General features: G+C 35.6%; 1 protein-coding gene across 1 annotated transcript in view; it reads right to left on the bottom strand.

The window, feature by feature from the left end:
- Positions 1-26,913, bottom strand: part of LOC114707191 (complement factor H-like) — a 52,170-nt gene that overhangs the window by 11,763 nt on the left and 13,494 nt on the right. Inside the window, exons 3-4 of the mRNA XM_028889854.2 lie at positions 10,229-10,387; positions 1,379-1,551 (exon numbers count right to left, since the gene is read on the bottom strand). Of these exons, the coding sequence (XP_028745687.2) occupies positions 1,379-1,551; positions 10,229-10,269 (214 nt within the window). The 5' untranslated portion in view covers positions 10,270-10,387. The remainder of the gene's footprint in view (positions 1-1,378; positions 1,552-10,228; positions 10,388-26,913) is intronic.

The following is a 26,913-nucleotide window of genomic DNA, read 5'->3' as shown; positions in this document are numbered from 1 at the left end:
TCATATTATATATTTTATATATTTTCCAAAATCTTGTGTCAGTTACAAGCTTGGTTCCTCACTGCAGCTCCTGTTGGGAGATGGTGTAAATTTCAGGAACTGCTGGCCAGCTGAAGTAACTTAGGTCACTGGGGCTATGCTTTTGAAGGGATATTTGGATGTTGGCTTTTCCTTTTTAGTTATGTTTCCTGGTGGAGAGGGGACAAGTAGCTTTGCCTTAGCACGCAATCCTTGACATGATACTCTGCCTGCCACATGTCTAAAGTGGTGGAAGTCACTACAAGTGTAAATCAATCCTTGTTCTAAGTTATTTACTTCAGTAATATTGACACAAAGCCAAAAAGATGACAATAAAGCGTTCCTTGGCCACTCCCTTTTTTTTGGCTTAGGGAATACCAGGCTTAAGTATGATACACATTTACCATGGACTGCTAGAAAGGAGGAAAGAAAGAAAGAAAGAAAGAAAGAAAAACAGAAAGAAAGAAAAATAAATAAATAAATGAATATGGATGTAGATAGGCAAAATACCTGAAAAGAATGAAGTAAATAAAATACCCTTGACTCAAATAACACTGTGTTGTACACGTGTTAAGAAGCAACTGAAGTTCTTCCAAGCAAAATCTCCAAAGAGGGAAACAGAATTTCCTTCATGTGTGTGTTGAACTCAGTATATGAGGAACAGCCATGGCAAAACTATTGTGTGTGAATAGATCACAGATGGGTTCTGGGCCCCCACTGTCTCTCTGATCAATAACTTCTCAGCAAGTTAGCTTTCATCAAGCAATCTATGCAGAGGCATATCTAATAATGAATTGAGGCCTCTTGTTAAAGCCTTGTGAGTGTGACATGTTGAACACAGAGCCTAACACTCAGCAAAGGCTCCTGATGACTGAGAGCCATGGCAGTCTCTGATGCAGAGACAGTAGCTAAGTCATCCTCAAATCTGGACTACACAAATGTGAAGAAGATATTTATTCATTATGCAGCAAATATTTTTGATGGATATTTGCTATAATGAAAATAAATAAAATTAATTCTATGATGATATTCTTATCTAATAATTTGCTAAAAAAATCTTTAAAAGGTTTATTAATTAGAAAAATATACCTATGCATATATATATATATATAAATTTGAGTAGAAACAAATTATGAATTATTTGTTTTCTAAAATGTGGTTTAGTATTACTTGAAATGTTAAATTTTAGTTTTACTTAAAAATATAATATTACATAAAATATTACTTTGAACAATAAAGTGTTTCTAAGGATTGTACACAATCAATAAGTCAAATATTTGTTATTAATGTATCTCTATCTGTGCCTTTTTAAAAGAGTAATTTTCAGGATTATAGGATTAAACATGTGAATAAAGCTTACAGTTACATCTTGGAGCAGGGATCCAGCCATCACTTGTACACTTTACAAGAGATATTTTAGTAGCAGGATAGGAGCCAACTTTACAATCATATATGATTGCATCATCAGTTTTATATTCAGTCTTCTGAGGAAAATAGAAACCATTTGGAATAGAAGGGGTTTGCATGTCGTTTCTGAAAAGAAGTATATATAAATAAGGAGAAATATTTATTCTCATTAAAATTAAGAATATAAAAACTAAATACAGATACTATTTACTTATACTGATAACTGTGCAAATGAAATTTAATGAGCACATATTTATATGCTTGACATATCAGTCAGGCTTCCCCTCTCTCATCATGATGTATGTGTGCCTCTCTGACATTAATTAGTTTCTCTGGATACTGTCACATATAGTACTTCATGATTCTATGAATGGCAATAACTTCACCATATATAACATTAACAATTCCTTTCACTTTCTAATTCTTTCCTTGACATTGTTGCTCTTGACTCTCACTGAGTCTATGTATTAATATTCACAGGCTTTTATTTCTAAATAGTGTGAGGATTTCACATCTTATCCTTTTGAAGTAAGTATGCCTTTGATTTACATGGGACAATTTAGTGAATAAGGAAGCTATATCTTTCACCTACACAAAAACATAGTGTAATTCTTTCACTTTTAAAATAAGAAAAAACCACTACTATCATAGATAAAGCACTTGATCAGTGAATTACTTTCAATTAATTGCAATAACTACATAAGAAGACAGAGGGTATGATGGACAGGAAAACCAATAAAATTCAGATAACTGAGGTATGTGAGGAGGTCTTTCTTCATGAAGTCAAATTATTTATTGCAACTCAACTGAGAAGTGGTTTATACATATTGTTAAATCTAGTGTGATAACTGCTTATTTATAATTTTAACTAGAAGTGAAATATTATATTATTACATCATATGGAGCCATTCTTGTATCTTCATATTGAAATGCTATATTGATCATTGTATTAACATGTTCATATGTAATCTTTCATTAAATTTTATCCCCTCATGTTCTTATTCTTTTGTTTGTTTGTTTTTGTTTTTTGAGACAGTGTTTTCCTATGTAGCTTTGTGCCTTTCCTGGAACTCACTCTGTAGCCCAGCCTGGCCTCAAACTCACAGAGACCCACCTGACTCTGCCTCCCAAGTGCTGGGATTAAAAGTGCGCTCAAACCACCACCCAACTACATGTTCTTACTCTTAAAGTAATACTTTTAGTATGAAAATAGTATCATACTATTTTCCATGAAGTATGGTTGTACTTCTGAGAACCTCACAGAAATATGTTAAGAGAATTCCTACAAAAATGTACAAACACAAACTTTCTACGGTTTCTTTATTCATTTTAATTTTTGTTTTAGCAGGGAATATTTTCAAAACTTTTGTAAGCATTTAGTACATGGTCTATAAATTTAATTCATTTTTATTTTAAGTGTTCACCAATCATTGCATCAAGGTTATTCCATGTTGTATCTTCTTTATTTCTTGCCTGTCTTGATGTTTTTTTATCATATAAGTCTTTTACTTTCTTGGATAGTTATGCCAATAAACTGTATTTTAGTTTTTGAAGCTGTTGTGAAAGGTACTATTTCTTTGAGTTTTTTTCCCTTGAATTTGTTTTTTATTTGCTTAGAGGAAGGCTACTGATTTTTGTCTGTTAATTTGGTGTCTAGTTCATTTGCTTGAAGTGTTTAACAGCTGTAGAAGTTTCTTTGTAGAGTCTTGGGTTCTTTTAGGTAGAAAATGATATCATCTGAAGATGGAGATGCTTTGACTCCTTCTTTCCTTGCTTGAATTCCTTTGATCTGCTCCCTTATCAGACTGAGGGCTTGTGTCTTTGCCCGCTGAGTCATCTTAGTCAAAGCATCCAGGAGTCTCTTTGCAGTCTTTCCTCTGTATGGGGAAGTCTCTTCTTGCTCTGGCTGGAGAGCTAGGGAAGCTAGTGCTGGCTTCTCTCCTTCTCTCTCTGTGCTGCCGTTCCAGGTCTCAGGATCTTGTACTTGCTGAGTCCCAGCTTCCCTACCACCATGTAATTTAACTCAAAAGTGTGGCTGTGAAAGGCTGGCCCTGTGTTGCAGCCTGAGATTGCAGTTCTTCTTAGTGTCTGAACGACAGAAGCATCAAGATCAAGAGTTCAAGGACATCCTTAGCCAAACAGAGAGTTCAAGGCCAATTTTGGAAGCGTTGAGCCAGTGGGGGTGGGATAAGAAATCTATCTACCTGTGTTGATTTCAGGAAATGGAGAAGGGTGCTAGGAAATCCAGCCATTCAGTCATCCTGGAAAATCTCTACATATCAAAGACGTTTCAAAGAAATCATGGCCGACTCACTATCTTTTAGGTTTGTTATATATCCATTGTGCTCTACATAATTCATTAGTATGTTTATAAAATTAACTCATTAATAACTTCTGAGAAATACTTTAAATATAATTTAAACACATATATACCACACCGATGTAGAGTCGACAGCAAAATCATCTTCAAATCTAGCCCACAAAAATGGAGAGACAACAAAGGTTCATTGTGAAGCATCTACTAAAACTCAGGGCCCAGGACCAGATGGTTTCAGTGCAGAATTTTTACCAGACTTTCAAAGAAGAACTAATACCAGTACTTCTCAAATTATTCCACATGCCATGCTTTGTTGATGCCCATAGGAGGCCTGCCCCTTTCTGAATAGAAATGGAGGAGGGATGGATGGGGAGGGGGTAGATGGGAGGCTGGGGGAAGAACAGGAGGAAAGGAAGGAGAGGAAACTATGGTCAGTATATAAAATAAATGGAAAATTTTAATTAATAAGAAATTATTCCACACAATAGAAACAGATAGAACATTACCAAATTCTTTTTGTGAGGCTGCAGTTACCCTGATACCCAAACCATACAAAGATTCTCCAAAGAAAGAATTACAGACTAATTTCTCTCATGAACATTGACGCAAAAGCACTCAATCAAACACTGGCAAACTGAATTCAAGAACACATTAAAAAAGATCATCCATTATGATCAAGTAGGCTTCATCCCAGAGATGTAGGGATGGTTAAACATAGGAAATTCTGTCAATGTAATCCACCATAAAAACAAAATAAAAGAAAAAATAACATGATCTGTAGCTCGGAAGTTTCTCTCCTGGTCTGGCCAAGCCCCCACAGTCATGCAGCCCACTTATAAAATAATCACTCAGAAGCTTATATTAATTAAAACTGTTTGGCCATTAGCTTAGGCTAACTACTGACTAGCTTTTACACTTAAACTCAGCCCATTTCTGTTAATCTGTATGTTTCCACATGTTCCATGGCTTTACCTGTGTGCCATTACATGCTGTTCCCTGGACAGTGGGATGACATCTCTCCTGACTCAGCTTTCCTCTTCCCAGGGTTCTCCTCTCTGCTTATCCTGCCTATACTTCCTGCCTGGCTACTGACCAATCAGCATTTTATTTATCAACCAACCAGAGCAACACATTCACAGCATATAGAACATCCCACAGCATCTCCCCTTTTCTGTCTAATCAAAAATGAAGGGTTTAACTTTAACATAGTACAATTATGCATAACAAGTAAGAATTACAGTTACAATATCTAGTCTATTTGTATTTTGTAAAATTAAAGAAAATATTTTATCTATCCTATATTTGTGAGCCTAAGGTTTCATATCTAATTTATCTTAACCAAGAAAAATTATATCTAGTCTTCAACTACATCAAAGACCCCAGAAGGATATAATATTAGCTAAGTAAACAGGAAGAGCATTATAAGCAACTTCCAAAACTCTGGAAATGACACGGACAGCTGTCTTCTTGGACAGTTACCCAAAGTTCCTCTGTAGTGTTGGGGCATCCATCTTCAGCCTAGAGGCTTAGAGTCTTTCAGTCATTTTTCTCTATGTCCTTTAGAATGTCTGTCTTCTGTGAAGCAGAAACCTGAAGGACCATCTTGCCTTGCAAAGTTCAGTAGTCACCTTCCTATGGGTCCTGTATGTCCAGTAGATACAACATTTTGTCAAGCAGTCCAGGCAAGAACAGTTTCTTGCCCAAATGGCTGCTTTTGCCAAGAAGAAGAAGATAAACTCAATAAGGAATGTCTTCAATGCCCATCTTTCTCTTTGAAATAATTGGTGCTGCCAGGAGCAGATGTGTCTCACTGTCCAGAAAGTCTAAGTTTTTATAAACATTTTAAATGCCATATTCTGTAGGTCTCTAAAGTGTTTAAAGATTACCTACCTAACTAAATTATATCGATGTATATCTAGAAAACTTAACATGACTATAAGTTTGACTATCATAGAAGACTAATTATTAATCTGTATTTCTTAATTACTCATTACAATTTCAAATGAGCTGCATAAACATAATACCTTAAACAAGAGTAGAAATATACATACGGTATAACAAAATTAACTTTAAATTTGTATCAATAAATTAAAATCCATAGCAATGTAAAACATTTCAAACAAGTTGTTGCTCCTTAAAAGTAGATTCAATAATCTACCCTTTTATCCTATCATATCTATATCCTTTATATCTATATCATATCCTTCTTTCTTTTCTTTTCGTGGTTACCTAGCCTGAACTAGCCATCCCCTGTAATCAGATTGGTGACTACCACGATTGTCATCAGGGAGCTTTCTTCCAGTGATGAATGGAAACAGATACAGAGACCCACAGTCATTCATTAAGCTAAGCTCGGGGAATCTTGCTAAAGAGAGGGTAGAAGGATCAAAGGACCCAGAGGGGTCAAGGATATCACATGAAAATCCACAAAAACAACTAACCTGGCTCATAGGAACCCGCAGAGTCTTAACCAACAACCAAGGAGCCTGCATGTGACCAACCTAAGCCCTCTACATATATGAGACAGTTGTGTAGCTTAGTCCATTTGTGGAACTCCTAACAATGAGAGCAGGGCTGTCTCTAATGCTTTGGCTTGCTCTTAGAAACCTAATCCTCACACTGGATTGCCTTGCACAGCCTAAATATAAGGGGAAATGCTTAGTCTTATGCCAACTTGATGTGCCAAGCTTTGCTGATACTCTTCGGAGGTCTGCCCCTTTATGAACAGAAACAAAGGAGGAATGGATTGGGGGTCCTGGAGGGTAGGTCGGGGGAGGGAATGGTGGGAGAGGAGGGGAGGGAAACTTCAGTCAGGATCTAAAATAAATTAATTAATTAAATTTTTAAAAAATAACAAAAGCATTGTAAACCAACCACAACTGCTTAAGATGAACAGATACTTCTCAAAAGAGTAAATACACATACAAGTGAGGGAAAAAATGCTAAATATCATTAGCTATCACAGCACTGCCAATTAAAGCCACAATGAGATACCTTTTCACCCAGTTAGAATAATCCATTATTACATAAAATTGCCCTTAAAAATATCAGATGCTTAATAGTGTGTGGAGGAAAAGAAGCTGATAAACTGTTGATGGGAATGTGATTATTTTGTAGTTACTATGGAAAACAATATGAAGATTCCTTAAAAATCTAATCTACCATAGATTATAAAAATAGATCTATCATATATCATCCCTGTATCCCTCTTATGGTATAAACCCATAGGAAATGAAATCAACCTACAAAACATGTATGTATATGTTTATAGTATATAACAACATTACAGTAGCTAAGATGGGATATTTGTCTGGATGCCCACCAATTGATTAATTTATAAAGACAATGTAATATATTTATATTTAATAAAAAAGATAATTTTATTATTTGAGCATGAAAATGGCAGTGGAAGACATTAAGTGAAATGATCCAAAAAACCAGGAAGACAAGTCTTATGCATAATCTCTCATACAGTGGAAAGTCCTTTGAATGCATGGCAATGATTCATAGAGCTGGGTTGCATATGTAATGGGATGGTGCATTAACAGAGGTTGGAAGACATTAAGTTATAAAAGCAAAACACAGGGAAACATGTCTTTTGTGCTCCCCTCCCATGTTGAAAGTAAAACTAAAATGACAGTGATTAGTAGAAGTTAGATGGTGTATCAAAGGGGAGGGGAGCATGTATGAAGGATGCTGTGTTTAGTCACTGCAAGCTATATACAGATATGGAAATATCACGCTGGCACCCAGCTTTATGGACATCAATACATGTTAACAAAAACTCAATAATATATAATAACATATAACTTGTCAACTCTTTTTATATGAAAATGATCTAATCATCTTGCCTTCCTCTGATATTTGTTAGTCAAGCAGTCATCTAAACAGTTCTTTTAACCTGTGAGTGTTCCTTTATAAACAGGAAAATTTCCCAACCAGGAAACTGATTTTCCCATGATTTATAAAAATGCAGTACTTATGTAAACATTTTGGTGGCTCAGATAACTCTCTATTTCTACATGTTATTTTCTTGTTGCCCTGCAGTTGATACAAAGACTGGCACTGACATTTAACTGATGATAATGGTGTGTATACTGAAAATTGGATGGAAGCGATTTCTCCATTGGCAATAGTTGGAGGAGGCCCACATTTCCTTGTTGAGTCTAAGAACACAGCATTTGAATGTTTGAGAGATCAAATCAAAGTACAGGCTTAAGCAGAACCAATGAAAGTACAGTGCTAATCATAGTATCAAGACTCTAGTGATTTGTGGCTACAGAGAAGATTGCTTGAGGATATTTTAATAATATAAACTGAGAGTTACAGTGCAAGTTCTTCCTCTTTATTCACCTAAAACACTTACTGAAATAGAATAAGCATGTTTGCTCTGAAACTTTCTAGTGCTAATAAATGGCTTAACAGCTGCTGACCAGACAGAGGTCAATGTTTTCCCTTGTTCTTGTAATCAGATATTCTTGTTTCTCATTGTTATTTTGTAGAAACACACATTTACCAACAGTAATGTGGGGAGTATAAACTTACAGAAGCAAATGAGGCTTGCTAGATTCCTGATAAGGTCAAGGTAAAAATAAGTATTGCCTCTGTTAGGGTTTCTATTGTTGTGAAGAGACACCATGACCATTGAAACTCTTATAAAGAAAAACATTTAATTGGTGCTGGCTTACATTCAGAGGTCTAGTCCAATGTCATCATGGAGGGACCTCAAAGCCCACCCCTAATGACACACTTCCTCCATCAAGGCCACACCTCCTAATAGTGTCACTCCTTATGAACCTATGGGGGACATTTCATTCAAGCTACCATATTATGCTTTTGCTAAGTTCAACTGGTATTCTTGTGAATATACCTCTAGTAACCAATATATGAAGAAGGGAGGGAGACATTGAGAATTCTGATTAAGAAACTCAGGAATCAACTAACCAGACAATGGTGTGTGATTTGATTTTCTTTTGGACTGCTAACTGTCCTGGTGAGGCCACTGGAGAAGGCTGCAATCAGGTAATGATAATATGTTCTGATGAATAAGTTTTCAACAGAAGCATAATGAAACTGAACTGAATTCCAACATTGTTTAGAAAAAAAAAGCAAAAAGTTCAAGACCCAAACAAAATGTTTTTGTGAGAAGGAAAATGAAAAAATTGGGTAAGGCATGCTTAAGCATATTCAAGAGCTGAGTAAAAAAAAGCGTCTTCCCATAAACTACCATGGAGGCCACAGGAAGTGAATGAACTTTGAATTCTATGTCCTGTGGTGCTAACCTTTTAAACAAAGACATTAATGAAGACATTTTCATATGAAAGAAGAGAAAGAGAATGTTTCTCCAGTAGAGAGTTCCCCATAAAAATAATTACTGGAATCATGTCAGAAATAAAGACTTCAGGAGAAAAGTAACTGGTACAAGAATGGGCATATAGTAGATATTCCTGATCATAAGATTGCTAAGTTATATTTATGTTTGATATGAAACTTGCCATTTGATAATGGTGCTCAATATTTGTAAGAGAAAATTCTAATGGCATTTTTACAGGAACATTGAAAATTGGAAAGGTAAATGGATTTTAAAGGTAAGTGCAGTTTCCAGATTCCATTGAAGTGTAAAGTGACAGCATTAGTAAAGGATGATACATACACACAAATAATTAGGGTGACTTCAGTAATAGGAGTTTAGGAAACTATTAGAGATAGCATACTTAAATTATGCCCTCAAGAGGAATGAAAGATGTATGCCAAAATAAAATTCTTGAAAACTACTCAAAGAAAGGGAAAAAAGATAAATAAGACTGAGGGACAGAGAACACAAACAGAAATTAACAAAAGGACAGATATCTTTAACACACAAGTAACTTTCCCATGCAAATGATCTAGACAGAGGTTTGAGAGATAGACTAATTAGTTGAAGATTCTTTATAGACTTTATGTAAATTTGTCCTTCATCGATATATAATTCATATTCAATCTATGTGATTATTGAAGTAATTTGGAAATTACTGAACTTAGAAAAATGTCTCAACACATATTCATAAATCATTCCCATATGTTGTATTCAAAAAGTAAGAAGCAAGGAAATACTATGATGAAAATATTGTATTTTATTTACATGGTGATAGTCTATTATGCCATCTATTTACATTTCAAAATGAATATTTTGCGAGTGTTTTCTCAAGCTTTAAACATGTATATTTTCTTTTATACATTTAATATCTAATAAATAAATTAGTGGCTTAAGATTTAAAATGATGAATTTTTTTCCTTAGTTGCAATTGTTCCACTAATTTAATAAAATCTTTGTTAAAATATCCTACCATATTTCTTCACTAGTTTACCAAAAGAAATAAAATTTCAGCAATATAATATTTTTTGCATTTGAAAAATTCATCTCACAGGAATTACTTCATATTATTGTTATTAATATGAAAATTTAAATTAAAGTTTCAAATAAATATTGGGAATATTATGCCCTACCTTTGCATCTTGGTGGTTCTGTCCAAGTTCCATTTTGACATATCACTTCCACTTCCCCAAATATTTTAAGAGGTTTATTACATTCATAACGTACTGTCTCACCAGATAGCCATGTTATAGTAGCATTTTCTACATGTGGGGGGTCCATACAGGAATTAGCTAAAGAGAAGAAAAAACTATTATTACCTATTTGTTCATCTTAAATATCAATCAACATATAAGATTCCATATATATTTAAATGGCATTTAGAAAACATTGATAATCTCCTAAAGTTATTTGCTACTTTCAACAAATTTACATGTAATATTGAGTTATTGAATATACAATAATGTTCTTTTATAAAAAGATGGGGATTTGGTTCCTTAAATCTCTTCCAGTCCTCCAGGAGAAAACTGATCAATATTTTATACACTGAAGCCAGTGTTCCTCAAATTTCTCTTTAGGTGCAGCAGCATACAGAATATAGAATACATCCTATAAATGCAGTATGAATTCCTCAACTGAATGTACCAGGCTCTTCTGACTCCCCATGGGGGGCCTTACCATGTTGGAGGAGGGAATGGGGGGTGGGTTGGGGGAAAGGCCAGGGAGGATGGGAAGAGGAAAGAGAGGGGGATCTGTGGTTGGTATGTAAAATGAATAAAAAATTTCTTAATAAGAAATACTTAAAAAGGCAAAAGTCAGAATGAAGAGATCACTTGACATCAGTTTTGGCTTGGCCATCATCTTGTTTATTAATTTTAAAATTTCCCTATAAGAATAAACACAGAGGTATTTCTTTGGAGACTAGTTCAAGAATTAAGAACACAGTATCACTTTAAGAAATATTCAACATCCTTAGTCAACAGGGAAATGCTTATCAAAACTACTTTCAGATCTCATCTTACACTGGCCAGAATGTCTAAGATCAATAACACAAGTGACAGCTCATGCTGGCTAGGATGTGGAGCAAGGGAAAAACACATCAATTGCTGGTAGGAATGCAAACTTGTATAGCAACTATGAAAATCAGTGTTAGACTCCCTCAGGAAGATGGGAATTGAACTACCTCAAGAGATATTACTCAGGCATTAAAAAATGAAATTATGAAATTCATAAGTAAATTGATGGAACTAGAAAAGAGTCATCTCGAGTGACAAATCAGAAAGACAAACATGGTCTGTATTCATTTATATGAGGATATTGGTTGTTAAGTCAATGATAACCAGGCTACAATCCATAGAAACACTAGGTTAGATATATGGTAAGAGATGGGGGTGAGGAGGGTAAACCAGGTAGATCTCCCTAGGAAAGGGAAATAAAATAGATAGTTATGGAGGGATGGGGGGACTTGAATGGAAGGATCAACCAGGGAAGAGGAGGGATAGAATAGGGAGAAACAGTTAAGGGGCACTTTAGGGGTGATATTGGAAAGCCAATAATGTAGATGATGCTTAAATATATATATGCATATATGCTGGCTCTCTAAATAAAATTTCCATGTATGTAGGAGACAGAGTCCCAAACTGGACATCTCTTGTCACTAAATTAAGCTTCCAGTAACATGAATGGGTTACATCTAACTGAGTTGTTGGCCAAAGGGGTCCCATGGGATTTTTAAAACAACCAAGCTTTTGCAAAGACTATAGGTTGCTCTCCACAAACTTACAGCAAAGCCCCACTGATAAAGAAAAGACATAACTCTCTGAAGATGGAGAAGTTGAGCTACTGCCTACCATGAGGTTTTATCTAGAGTTCTGGTGTCTTTGGTATAGGAATGCACTTTGCACGCTTTCAAGGGAGAAATATAAACACCACCCCAGCAAAAGCTGTTGGATCTACAATGGTATTCTGCCTGCAAGACATGATAGCACAGTGGTGGCGCAGTTTGTGGGAATAAGCCACGAGTATTGAATTTGACTTAAAGCCCACTTCGCAAGATGAAGCCCGATGTGGCTTGGGTGCCCACGAACCTGAGACTAGATAGCCCAAGGACCCGTGGTAAAACCAACTGTAATTTTTTTTTAAAGGAGCAATCAAATAATTGCTAATGACATTTCGCGGTACTTATAGATCATCTACCTGGCTAGACCATCATCAGAGAAGCTGGGGAACAAATACAGAGAATACAGAGACTCCAAGCCAGACATTATGCGGAGAATGAGAGACCTTGGAATACTCATCCTTAAATGGGGTGTCTCCATTAAATCTCTGCCCTGAGGGCTCAGGGAACCATGCGGAAGAGGAGGCAGGAAGTGTAAGAGCCAGAGTGAACGGAGGACACACAAAAAAACATAAGGCCCTCTAAATCAACAGGATCAATGCACGTATAAGTCCACAGAGGCTGACACAGCATGCACAGGGCCTGCATGGATCTGCACAAGATGGGGTCCTAAAGAAGAAAGAAGTGGACCCAGGTCTCAATCCCTAATCCAGAAGCTATCTCTAATTACTAACCACTTGCAGATGAAATTTAGTTTGCTCCAAGGGAGTCTTCCTGAGGAAACAAATTACTCTTAAGGGTGTGCTGCATGCCCAGCAATAGTTGGCCAACAGAAAATGAACTCAAAGGCTTTTTGGGAGTTTCCTTGTTTTATAAGGTCAATAGGGGGTTTTCTTTCCCTTTTTTTTTTTAATTTAAAACTTTCTTGTTATTGTCTTTATTTTCTTCTCTCTTTTTACTCTGCAAGTCCTTTGCATATATAGAATGGTTTCAGGTTTGTTTTTTTTTTTTTAATTCCTGAGTGTGTGAACAACTGGCATTTTATGCATATATATTTTTCCTGTACCTTTTCTTGGGCTCTTTTTGTTCAGTTTGTTTGTCCTATTCCAATGTGCTACTTTTTGTTTTATTTTATTATTATTATTTCTTAGAAAAGTGTTTTCTAATGAGAGACAGAAATGGGGTGAATCTGGATGTTAGCAGATGTGGGGAGAAATTGAGAGGCATAGAGGCAAGAGAAATTGTAATTAGGATATATTATGTGAGGAAAAAACTATTCTCAACAAAAGGGAAAAAAGGCAGACTGTTTCAAGAATAACATAGTTATAAGAAAATGGTATCAAATAAAATGTAAGCCACATACACAAATCCGTGAGAAGATGGCAAAGACCATGGAGGAAGTATGATGCCCTCAACACACACATTGAGTAGGAACAAGGCCTCACATCAGTGCCTGGTGCTCTCTTAAGACATTAGAAAAACAAGGAACCTCAAAGTATTTTTGATTTGCCTTTCCATGATGATTAAGTATGTAGAACATTTCTTTAAGGGTTTCTCAGCTATTTGAATTACCTCTATTGAGAATTCTCTGTTTGGATCTATACTCAGTTTTTGTTTGTTTGTTTGCTTGCTTGTTTTGGTAAGGAATTTTCCAATTTTACATAGGATAATTAATAATATCTTGAGAAACAAATTTGGGGAAAAATTTTAAAACAAATGTTAGTTGATAAATGATACCACTTTAATCTGGGACTTTCTTGTAACTTGAGATGAGTAATACAAATTTAAATAATCCATTTTGTTTTCAAAAGAGAATTTTCTTATTTTTCAAGAAGAGTGAAAGCAAAAAGAAAAGTGAAAATGCTTTTAAATTGCAAAGAAAACAATGACTAAAATAAATATCCACTACTCTACCTACCAGAAGAAAACTGTACTTAGAACTCCATTCTATGTAATGTGAATATATCCACATATGTGTTCTCTATTTAGAGCTATACTTCATTTTTAAAATTTAGTTGTTTGGTTTTTTTGATATCAATTTCATGAGTTCTTTATATATTTTAGATACTTGGCCTCTATCAGATATGGAGTTGGTAAAAACCTCTTCCCATTCTGAAGATTGCTGCCTTGTCTGAATGACAATGTCCTTTGCTGTGAAGGAGATTTTCAGTTTTATGAGCTCTTGTTTATTAATAGTTGATTTTGGTGTCTGCTTTAACAGTGTTCTGTTCAAAAAGTCATTTGTGCCAGTGAGATATTCCATCTTACACTTGTCAGAATTTCTAAGATCATAACAGTTCATGCTGGCTAGGACATGAAACAATGGGGAAAATTCCTCCATTGCTGGTGGGAGTGCAAATTTTTATGGTCACTTCGGAAATCAGTATGGCAGTTCTTCATAAAGTTGGGAATCAATCTAACTCAAGATCCAGCTATACCACTCTTGGGCATATACTTCAAGGATGCTTTATCCTTTAACAAGGATACTTGCTCAGTCATGTTGATTGGTGCTCTGTTAGTAATAGCCAGAGATTGGAAACAACCTTGGTGTCCCCCAAGAGAGAATGGAAAAGCAAATGTCATTTACACAATAGAGTATTACTCAGCTATTAAAAGCCAAAATAAAACATTTGCAGACAAATGTATGGAAATAGAAAATATTCATGCTGAATGAGGTGACTTAAACCAAGAAAGATAAATATGGTATGTTTTTCCTTATATCTGGATAGTAGCCATTAAATAAATGATAACAAAGCTACAATCCCAGTAGTTTGGTTTTCTCTGTAGGTTTCCCCATCGTGACCTTGATGCCCCTTGCTCATAGAATTCCTCTTCTCTTTCTTTGACTGGACTCCTGGAGCTTGACTTGGTGTTTGGTTGAGGATCTCTTCATCTGCTTCCATCACTTACTGGAGAAAGGCTCTATGCTGACAGTTAGGGTACTCACTGATCTGATTACTGGGGTAAGACAGTTCAGGTACCCTCTCCACTATTGCTAGTAGTCTAAGCTGGGTTCATCCTTGGGGATTCCTGGGAACTTCCCTAGCACCTGGTTTCTCCCTATCCCCATGATGTCCCTCTATCAAGGTATCTCTTTCATTGCTCTCCCACTTCATCCCTGTTCCAGCTCAACCATCCCATTCCCTTATGTTCTCATCTCCCATCCCCTACCCTCTATTCCCTCCCCTCACCCCCAGTTTACTCATGGAGATCTCACCTATTTTCCCTTCCCAATGTGATCCATGTATCCCTTTTAGGGTCCTCCTTATTAGCTAGCTTCTCTGGTGCTGTGGGTTGTAGTCTGGTTATCCTTTGGTTTACATCTAGTATCCACTTATGAGTGAGTACATACCTCCACAGGACTGGACTAGGCCCTCTACATAAGCAAGACAGTTGTGAAGTGGGTAGCCATTCCAGCTTTGACCTGGAAGTTCCAACGTTCATTGAGGCTTAGGTAATGGCACGCCTACAAGGCGGGGCTGAGAGAGAACAATAAAGACCTGAGATCCAGATGTGCGCTCTGGCTCTCTTGGTCCCTGGACCCTGGACGCTGAAGGTAGACTGAGCAGAGTTCTCCAGAGAGCACTGCCGGACTACACCTTTCCCAGACCCTGTAGCCTATCCCTTCACTTGTAAGTTACCCCACAAAATAAACCTACCTTTTAACTATGTGGAGTGGCCTTAATAATTTCACAAATACAGTTGTGTAGCTTGATCTACTTAAGGCATCCCTGACAGTAAAATCAGGATCCATCCCTGGTGCATATACTGGCTTTTTGGAGCTCACTACCGGTGGTGGAACTTCTCACACAGCCTTGAGGCAAGGAGAGGGGCTTGGACCTGCCTCTACTGAATGTACCAGGCTCTGCTGAGTCCCCATGGGAGGGCTTACCTTGTTGTAGGAGGGAATGGGGGTGGGTTGGGGGAAGGATGGAGGGGCGGGAGGAGGGAAAAGGGAAGAGGGGTATCTGTGATTGGTATGTAAAATGAATAAAAAATTTCTTAATAAGAAAAAGAAAGAAAGAAAAATAAAGCACAACTCTTCTATAAAGGAAAAAAGCTATAATCCACAGACTTAGAGAAAGAGGATAGGCATAGAGGAAGTGAGTGGGTGGACACATAAATCTCCCTCAGAGGGGGAAATAGAGTAGATTTTATGGGTGGAATAGAGCTGGGGAAATGACTAGAATGGGAAGATCAGGTAGGAAGGGGAAGAGAGATGAGGTCAAGGGAGAGAATGAGGGGAGAGGCAGGTATAATTGAAGGACAATGCGAGGGGCAGTATGGAAACCTAGCACAGTGGAAAGTGAGAAAAAATGACTCCGAGTGATATTCTGCTATGTTCTTAGTTTGGTGTCTTATTCAACCATAGTTAGAGAGGCTTCCTTCTGCAGCAAACAAATACAGAGACTCACAGACAGACATTATATATGTAGAGAGAGATAAGATACCTCTTTCTATCAAATTCCTTCCCTCAGAGCTCAAGGAACCCCACAGAAGAGGACAACTTTGATATGATGGTTTTTGTTTAATCTTATTTAATAAAAAATGAAACTAAAAAAAAAGTACTAAAAGCAACAACACTTTTAAGTGAACTAGATTTTACTTAGCCTGCTGAATCAAACTTGTCACAGTTTTGCTATCAGAGGTCTGTTCACCTTCTCAGTATGGGCTTCAAAATTTCAGAAGAGTAAATAAACTCTTTATACTCTTCAAGTCATGGTGATGAAGACAGACAAAATCAGAAGTTTATAGCTATCTTAAGGAAAACAATCTGAGTATTTGAGAATGAGCCTCCTTCTAGCAACAAAACATGAGATATTATCAGAAGATAATCATGTGATAAAGCCTGTCTCTTTGGCACAAACTTGGAGCTCTCTGCTCCATGATAAAGAGTCATATGTGCAGACTTTAGAAACTCCTGGATGCCTAGCTATTCCATTGGTCCTTTCCATGGAGCTTGGTAATCACTGAGTAGCCAATGGATAATGGCAAAACACCATAAAAGACAATCACAAAAGTAATCCAAGTAATATAAAGTTGCATTTGCCAACTAAAAAGGCAGAGAAACCAGGCAGAAGAATTCAGTGATATAGACACAAAAACATTATATTGGCATTTGGGTGACTATTGAAATCATGACCTATGTAAATATTCTTACATGGGTATTATGTTTATTTTGTAATTTTTATAAAGAAGAAAGGATATAGTACAAACCGTTCACATAGCATCAGTTAGGTGATTTGTTTAAACTGAATGTTTTATGACTTTCTGGTTGTTAAGGTATAATTTCTGTCTTCTACACTGAGTTAGGAAATTAGATGCTGTGAGTACTGGGACTCGATTTTATTTGGAATGACTTTTTGTTGGTTTGAAAATAAATCTATGAAGAAGCATTTTCTAAATCTCATTTTACTGTCATAATCCCCAACATAAGAGGAAATGGAATATAACAAGAATTAAAAAGATATGTCTATTTAAAACAAAAATAAAAAACAAAAAAGTCTTTAGAAAAAAGCAGAAATTAAAATCATTTTGTAAAATGAGGGTGGGGGTCTTTATATACTGAACTGAAATAATAAAGCAGGAAAATTTTAGAGAAGGTATGTAATGACCAACACATTCCTGCATAAAATTATCTTTAAACCTTGATAATATAAAATATCTCTAAATTAATAAATATTTGGAAAAAATTGCCTGAAAAAAGTAGTGATGGCACAAATTACCAATGTTAACCATAATGGGAATTACATCATTATAATGTTTTAAAACCTATTTTGAAAGAACAATTGTGAAATATTATGAACACTCATGTTATTTAATTTGACAAGTTAAAAATGAACAGAGTTAGTAAAAGCCATATATATCAAGAAAAATAGATAATATGAATATAATTGCCTTAATATGAAAAACATGCAATAGCTATAAATCTACTGAAATCACACAAGGTCTTTCTGCTACTTACAATAGAACAGTGCTCTAAGAAACCAAAGTTATAACTAAATATAAAGATATATTATTCTCAAAAATAGGAAAATTCACTTAATTTGTATAGATTATCTCTAAATTGCTCTCAAGAAAAGCTTTTCACATACATGACCAAGCTCATTCTAAAGGTGAAATGTCAACATGGCAAGGGACCACAATAGCAAAACAGTTTTATAAAGTACTCAAGGAGCTAGATGTGTTAAATAGAATGTAACTATTGTACAATGGGTTGATTAATAGAAATATCACACTTCCCCAACAATATATTTCTACAACCTATACTTTATCATTTAAATATTTTAAATTTAATTGTTTAAAAAGAAAGGAAGTTCTAATATTACAATATATTAAGTCTTCAGTAGTCATTAAAGAAACCTGTGATATTGGTGAATATACCAGCCCACAGAGCAGTGGAGGAGAATAGGGAGTCAATAACCAGACACACAAAGGACCAGGAGATATTTAGCAGGAGTCAATAGCAATATCACCGTGGAAGATAGTCTTTTATCAAATAGGATATTAACGTCTACGCATTGAAATGAAAAATAATAGGCTTAAATTTATTTTTCACATTCATATAAAAAGAACACAAAATGATCGAATACTAAATGTAAAACATGAACTTCTAGAAGAACATCTGCTTTTGGCTTAGACAATGGCATTTTATATGACAAAAATAATGAATAAAGGAAAATTTTTTCCTTTTTCCTTTATTTTATATCCTGACTGCAGTTTCCCTCCTCTTTTCCTATTCCCTCTGCACCTTCCCCACCCACTCCTCTGTTTCTGTTCAGAAAGTGGCAGACCTTCCATGGGTGTCAACAAAGCATGGTACATCAAGTTGAGTTAGGACTAAGCTCCTTCCCTTGTATTAAGGCTGGACAAGGCAACCGAGTATGAAGAATAGTTCCCAAAAGCTAGCCTAAGTATTAAGGACAGGCCCTGATCCCACTGCTAGGAGTCCCACAAATAGACCAAGCTAAACAATCATCACACATATGCAGAGGGCCTATGCCAGTCCCATGCAGGCCTCCTAGTAGTCTGTCCAGAGTCTGTGAGCTCCTATGAGCCCAAGTGAGTTATTTCTGTGGGTTCCCTTATGATGACTTTGACTTCCCTGGCACATACAATATTTCCTCTCTTCAGTAGGATTCCTCAAACTCTTCCAAAAAATTGGCTGTTGATCTCTGCATCTCTTTCCATCAGTTACTGGACGATTGCTCTCTGATGAAAATTAGGATAGTCACCGATCTGATTACAGGAGATGATCAGTTCAGGTACCCTCTATACTATTGATGTGCTGGCTATACACTATTGCTAGGAGTCTTAGTTAGGGTCATCCTTGTGGATTCCTGGAGTTTCCCTGACATCAGGTTTCTCCCTGACTCCAAAGTGACACCCATCAAGACATCTCTTTCATTACTCTCCCACTATATCCCTCCCCAACACACAGTTTGCCTGAAGATCAGAGGGTGGAGCTAGTCACTAGTTAACCATAGAGATCTGGAGATTTATATAGATAGGAGACAGGAAGTGATATTACTGGGCAGAGAGAGGAATATAAGGTGGGCAGAGACAGGAGCTTGGCCCTTTTCAGTCTGAGGACTTATTGTGGTAAGAAGGAAAGGGGAAGGGAAATGGTAAGACTGTGGTTGTTCCTGTACTTCTTTGATCTTTCAGCATTTACCCAGATATCTGACTTCTGGTCATATTAAAACCAATTAGAATTTGCTCTATATCTGGTGTTCAACTTTGGATCATGAATTCACACACAAAAAGCCACTTCCTTGTGGCTTTGTAGCCACTGACACAGCCCGGCGCTGCACATGGCCAAAGTCACTACCCCACCAGCTAGGATTTCCTTTTTTCTTTTTTTCTACAAGCCTCTGAGAAAGATGGGAATTTTTCTGTTGCAGCTTCTCTGCAACAAACTCCACAGGTATGTGGGCTCAGAAGGCTGCCAGAGTTAGACCCTCACCATCAGCCAGCAATGCCTTTAAGCAGCTCCTACCACATGTGCTTCTTCCCGTGATTCCCTGTGTTCTTTTTTTAAGACAGCAGGTTCCCTCTCTTCAGTATTTTCCCTGGACCCCCTCCTTGGGCTGCTGCCATACTAGGTAGCTGCTTTGACACCCATTCAGGTGTCTACTGTTATATGCAGAGAAATCAGCCTCGTATTTCACCATTATCTGAATCATCACCAGCAGATTTGTTGAGACAATGGGAATTCTTAAAGGAAGGAATTATTAAAAGAGAGGGCTTTCCTCACTTTAAAAAATGGGTAACATGATGGAGGGAGTTAGGTCTCTGTATGATAACATGCTGGACAGTTTGAAAATGGAGCAATTAAATGAGAGGATAATTAATTTAGATGGGATTTATGTAATGTCCATTGTAAACATTACCAGTTATATAATTTTTGTTTTATCCTTAAAAAAATTGGTTAGTATGAATGCTAAGATACAAGTTTTAAAAATACTTATTAAAACAGATCATAGAGATATTCAGACCCAGATAGAAGAATTTAAAGGATAACCAATTTCAAGATTGCATTATAACAGAGAAAAACAGCCCAAAGTTTTCAAACAAACAACTTTAATTTATCTAGTAGCCTTACAGAAACGACCAAATGAGAGATATCCCCAAGGCTATATAAAAGCTAAAAGACTCCTGTGGAAATGTCAGATTTAAGGAGATTCAAGGAAGCAATATTCTCATATGGTATGCATTCATCTTCTGTAATACAGATGTTAAACTCATGGTCAACTACTAATAGAATTATCCCTCAAGACTGGAGAGACTTGGTTACAGCAGTATTAGAGCCTGGTCTTCAATTACAATGGAGGACCTAGTAGAAACATGAAGCTAAGTGCATTGAACAATGAAGTAGGGCTAGAAGTATGGAAATCTCCCAAGACCAACTTCTTGGAGAGGGAGATTATGCTAATGTACAAAGGCAATCTCTATATGGTGACCATATCCTGGCTTTATGCTGTACAGCAGCTTTGAATGCTTGGGACATAATTGAAGAAGTAGGAAAGAAAACTGAGTCATTTACTAAAGTTATGCAGGGCTCAAAAAAAAAAAACCCTTCACTGATTTTTTTTAACAATGGTTAGCTTCAGTGGTAAAGAGAATAATGCCAAATTCAGAAGCTAGACAAATAATAATTGAATCTCTAGCATTTTTGAACATTCTAATGCCCAATGCAAAATGGTAATTAGGTATTAAAGGCACGATCAGCACCCTTGGAGGAATGAATTTTCAGATCAGTCACTATTGAATTGCATGACCACGATGATGCTTAGAAAGGTGAGGTGATTTCCAGAGGCTTGAAGAAAAAAATCAAAATGTCAGGTGTTTCAATTGCAGTAAACAAGGTCACCTAAAAAGGGATTATTAAACAGGACATTTCTAGAAACAACGTTTTTTTCTAAGAATAAACCAAACAAAATGTCCCTTCTTCTGGAGTATGCAGAGGGTATAGCAAAGGTAAACATTGGACCAATGTTTGTAGATCAACAAGGGGCAATCAATGTAACCCTATGCCAATGGGAAACACCTTAAGGGCCTTCTTTCAGGCCCCATGGCAAATTTGGTTCAGTCATTTCCTGTCATCATGGAAGAAACTCGTTCCCAGTGCAAATTAAAGAGCCTAATGCCTATTGTAATAAACCAAACTGCTCTGGATAATAAAATAGCTATAGAAGAGAGAATAAAAAATTAAAAAGAAACATAAAGAGAATATTTTGGAAAACTTCTATAAATGAACAAAGACCAAAATTAAAAATGTGAATTAATGACATTGTCATTGAAGGTCTTCTAGACACAGGTGCAGATGTAACAATAATTGTGCCAGAATCTTGGCATTCAAATTGGCCTCTTCAGGAGGCAAATGTCCAGCTTTTATAGACTGAAATGTTATCTCAGGCAAAACAGAGTGTGAGATGGGTTGAATATATTGGGCCAGAAGGACAGAGAAGAAAATTAGGGCCATATGTGGCTAACATAGTAATGAATTTATGAGAATGTGATTTGTTAAAGTAATGGAATACCCAGATTAACATTCATTCAATCTCAGAAATGAACCATAAACTAACATATATTTCTGGGGAAAATATTAGAAGGTATTATAAAGAACAGTCACTAACCATTCAGGTTGTGCAAGAACAGGCTATAACAGCTGCTGATTTTTCAAAGGCACCAACAGCCCTACCTTTAAAATGGTTACCAGATAAACCTGTATGGGTTGAGCAATGGCCTTTAACATCAGAGAAATTACAGGCCTTAGAAAAGTTGGTACAGGAGCAGAAAAATGCTTAGCATATTGAAAAATGAACCAGCCATTGGAATTCTCCTGCATTTGTTATTAAAAACAAATCTGGAAAATGGAGAATGGTAACAGACCTAAGAGCTGTTAACAAGAAGATTTAGCCAATGGGCTCTCTACAGTCTGGAATTTCTTTGCATCCTTTATTACCTAAAGGATGGCCTCATCTAGTTATTGATTTACAATACTGTTTCTTCACTATACCTTTACAAGAAAAAGATAGAGAAAATTTATCTTCATGGTGCCTACTTATAATAATTCTCAGCCTGTTAAGAGATATCAATGGAGTATTCTCCCACAGGGAATGAGAATAGCCCCACCCTGTACTAATGTTTTGTACAATAGTCATTGGAAATGATATGTAAGCAATTTCCTCAACCTATAGTTTACCAATACATTGATGGCATCTTACTAGCTGATTCAAATGTAGATACTTTTGAAAGAATGTTTGAAGAAGAAAATTTTGCCTTGTTGGGGATTACGAACTGCTCCTGAAAAAATACAAAGAGGAGATTATATTAATTATTTAGGGTATAAAATAGGCCTACAAAAATTAGACCTCAAAAGGTTCAAATTAGGAGAGACTGATTGCAGACTCTTAATGACTTTCAAAGATTGCTAGGACACATTTCCATTCTATGGCCTACTATTGGGGTAAAAAAATAATGAACTGAACAATTTGTTCAAAACTTTAATGATGACAAGGACTTAAATAGTCCAAGAGAATTATTAGCTGAAGCTGAGAGAGAATTGGCTTTGGTGGAAAAGAAATTACAGGATGCATATGTGGATCATTTGATTCTGGGGCTTGATTGCACTTTGGTTATTTTACCCTCTAAGCATTCTCCTACAGAAATATTAATGCAGAGGGAAGATATTATCTTATAATGGATTTTTTTATTATATAAACAGAGTAAAAAATTAAAAGCTTTTGTGGAGCCGGGCGGTGGTAGCACATGCCCAGTACTCAGGAGGCAGAGGCAGGCAGATCTCTGTGAGTTTGAGGCCAGCCTGGTCTACAAAGTGAGTTCCAGGAATGGCACAAAGCTACACAGAGGAAACTCTCTAGAAAAAAAAAAAAAAAACAAAAAACAAAAAAAATGCTTATGTGGAAAAGATCTCTGAGTTCATTCTAAAAGGAAAATTGAGATTTTGTTAATTAGCAGGAATAGACCCAGCAGAAATTGTAGTAGCTTTTACTAATGATGAAATTGACAAATTATGGGCAGAAAGTGAACCTTGGCAAAGAGCTTGCAGTGATTTTATTGGAGAGATTAACAACAAATATTCAAAAAGGGGGGGGGAATTAAATTTATAAAGAAAGTAATTGGATTCTTCCTTATATTTTATGGGGAACACCAATTTCTGGAGCCCCTACATTTTATACTGATGTAAACAAATCAGTAAAGGCACGTTGTAAATCAGGAAATTTAAGTAAAGTTGCTCAAAGCCCATATGAGTCTGTCTAAAAGTCAGACTTATATGCTATTCTGATGGTATTGATGGATTTTACACACCTCTTAACACAGTTACTGACTCTTAGTATGCAGTAAGAGTTGTTTTTACACATTGAAGCTGTTGAATTTATTCCTCATGAGTCAGAATTAACTTTTTTATTTATACAATTACAAAAAATAATCAAGAATAGGAATCATCCCTTATATATAACATATCATATCCCAAATGGGTCTACCTTGCCCTCTAGCACAAGGTAATGTTGAAATTGATCAACTATTGATAGGAAATGTGCTTGAGGCCAAGAGTTTTATAAAAAAAAAAATACATGTCAATAGCAAGAGTTTGAAAAGGAATTTTTCTATTACTCGGCAACAAGCCAAGGAAATTATAAGGAAATGTCCTACTTGTTCTTTATACAACTAAACCCCACTACCTACAGGAAGCAACCTTAAGGGTACTCAAGGGAATGAAATCTGGTAGATGGAAGTATTTCATTTTGTAGAGTTTGGAATATTAAAATATGGACACCACAACATTGATAACTATTTAGGATTTCAATGGGCAACTAATTTGAGTTCTGAAAAAGCTGATTCTGTAATCACACACGTGTTAGAAGTTATGGCCATTCTGGATATACCTGCACAAATTAAGACTGACAATGCTCCAGCATATGTCTCTGGTAAAATGAAACAGTTTTTTGCTTATTACATTATTAACTGTATTACAGGTATACCACACAATCCCACAATTCAAGCAGTTATAGAAAGAGCAAATCAAACTCTAAAGGATATGCTAAATAAACAGAAAGTGGTAATAAAGACCACCAGAAATAGGCTGCATAATGCTTTATTAACTTTGAATTTTCTCAATGCTAATTAGAAAGGAATGACAGATGTGGAGATACATTGGATAATAGAAAAAAGCTACGGAATTAAATCAGGCTGTATACTTTAAAGATGTGCTGATTGAGAATTGAGACTATGATATGTATTACATTGGTTTTACTTTTGTTTCCTCAAGAGAAGAAAAGCTATGAAAATAACATCCTAATTGATAAAGGTTTGATTTGAACAAGAGAGTCCTCTTAATTAGAAGAGATGATAGCTCATCAACCAGCATAACCATTCAATCTAAACTAACTTATAGGACTAGCAAATGTTTGTCATTTAATTAGATGTAACTTGTCAAACGGGAACCTCCCAAAAATTAGGGTTGGGGAAGGCTCTGTTTTTGGCTTTTCAGGAGAATAAAGGCATTCAGTTAAAGAATCTGAAGACCACTGAACAAATGAAACATCTGAAAAAAAAGGACAAATCAACCAGAAAAAAATGTCCCAAGAGTAAGAGTAATTTGGCCTATTAGTATATCACATTTCCAATAGGATAAAATTTCATAAATATTCCCAAAAGTTTGTTTCTGCTTTTCTCTACAGACAGATAATGCAAATGGTCTTTTTGTTGTCCCAGTTCAATTTAACATTAAAGCTGCCTTTGGAGTTGGAGTGTGGCTCTCTCCTTCTCTAAACCCAAGCATGTGTGTTAAAGTAAAATCCAAAATCTCTATCTCACCTGATATGGAGCAGACAAAAAAAAAAAAAAAAACAGACAAACAAATTAAGGAATCTTTCTATTTCTACTAATGTCATGCATGATCATTTCAATTTATTTTGACTCTCTAAAACTTTTCTTAAGATTTTAATATTATCTCAAAATTTATAATATATATTAAATTTATTTATATATAATTTTTATTTATATATAAATAAATAAATAAATATATATATATTAAACTTTTGTCATGATATTAATGGTCATATAGAGTACTAACTAATTTAGAGAAAAGGCTTCATCTAGCTTCCCATACATGATTTTGGGTTTGAGTCTCTATCAGTTTTCTGCAGAGAATCATGATCATGCCTATTAGCAATATTTGAAGTTTCCAAACGGTTAATGTGGTCCCACAATTATTATTGCATATGGAGTGTGATAATTTCAATAAGTTGACAAATACCACACAAACATCAGCTTTGGACTACAAACTGCTCAGGACAATTTTGAGGTGGCTAACTGAGATGACCCAGCCTCACAGACTACTCTAGCCAGGACTTGACTCAAGTCCTGCACTTTCCCATTATACAGGGACTGGACAACAAATGATACAGCTAACTCTCCCAGGACTTGACAATTAACCCAAATTTTTTTTAAGATCCCCTAAAGATCCCAGATAGCAGGAAGTAATTTTAAGACGTGATGCCCACATTCTCAAGAGCTGGGGTGGGTGGTTTCTGACCTTTCAATGGGTTATGGATATTTGTCAATGTTAAGGGTGACTAGTTACAAGTTGTTATTGGTAATGGTCAAAAAAAAAAGATAAACAAAGGAGATTAGATTCAGGGTTATTGTTTTGAAAAGAAAAAGGGGAGATACAGATATGATAGGATAAAAAGATAGGTTATTGAATTTACTCTAAAAAAGATACAGATATGATAGAATAAAAGGGTAGATTTTTGAATCTACTCTAGAAAAATGATATAGAAATGGTAAGATAAAAGTGTAGATTATTTAATCTACTCCGAAAAGAAAAAAGGATATATATAATATATATATGTTTATATATATATATATGCATATATATATGATAAGATAAAAAGGTAGATTATTGAATCTACTTTTAGAAAGTATCTACTTGTCTTAAATATTTTAAATTGATAAGGATCTTTGTATAGTGATACAAAGTTGTAATATTTGTTAGAACATATTGTACATACATTTCTAATCTTTTTCAAGTTATTGTACCTATACATCTCATTTAACAATATAATGCAAATTGCTAGTCCTTGAAAGTTATTATTACAAACTTTTAGGAGAATAAAGAAGGTTTGTAGTTAGTCATTACAATCAAACTTGTCATCATATTAGGTATGTTTTCAAGGTCAAACAGATATATTTTCAATAGACTGGTTGTCTTCAAACACTTCAGAGATTTACAGAATAGACATTTAAGATGTTGTAATAACATTGGTTCTTTTTTTATGATTATTAGAAATGTTTGTTCCTGGCAGTATCAATCTACTTTGGAAGATGATGAGCATCAAAGAAACTCCATATGGAGCTTACTTTCTTTGTGGCAAATGTTAGCTACTGAACAAGAAAGTGCCATTGCCTTGACTGCTGACAGTTACTGTCCAAAATGGACAAACAGGACAA

This window comes from Peromyscus leucopus, chromosome 15, assembly GCF_004664715.2.
Source record: "Peromyscus leucopus breed LL Stock chromosome 15, UCI_PerLeu_2.1, whole genome shotgun sequence".
NCBI lineage: Eukaryota > Metazoa > Chordata > Mammalia > Rodentia > Cricetidae > Peromyscus > Peromyscus leucopus.
The sequence above is the reverse complement of the archived record's forward strand: the minus strand, read 5'-3'. Positions and strand labels throughout refer to the sequence as shown.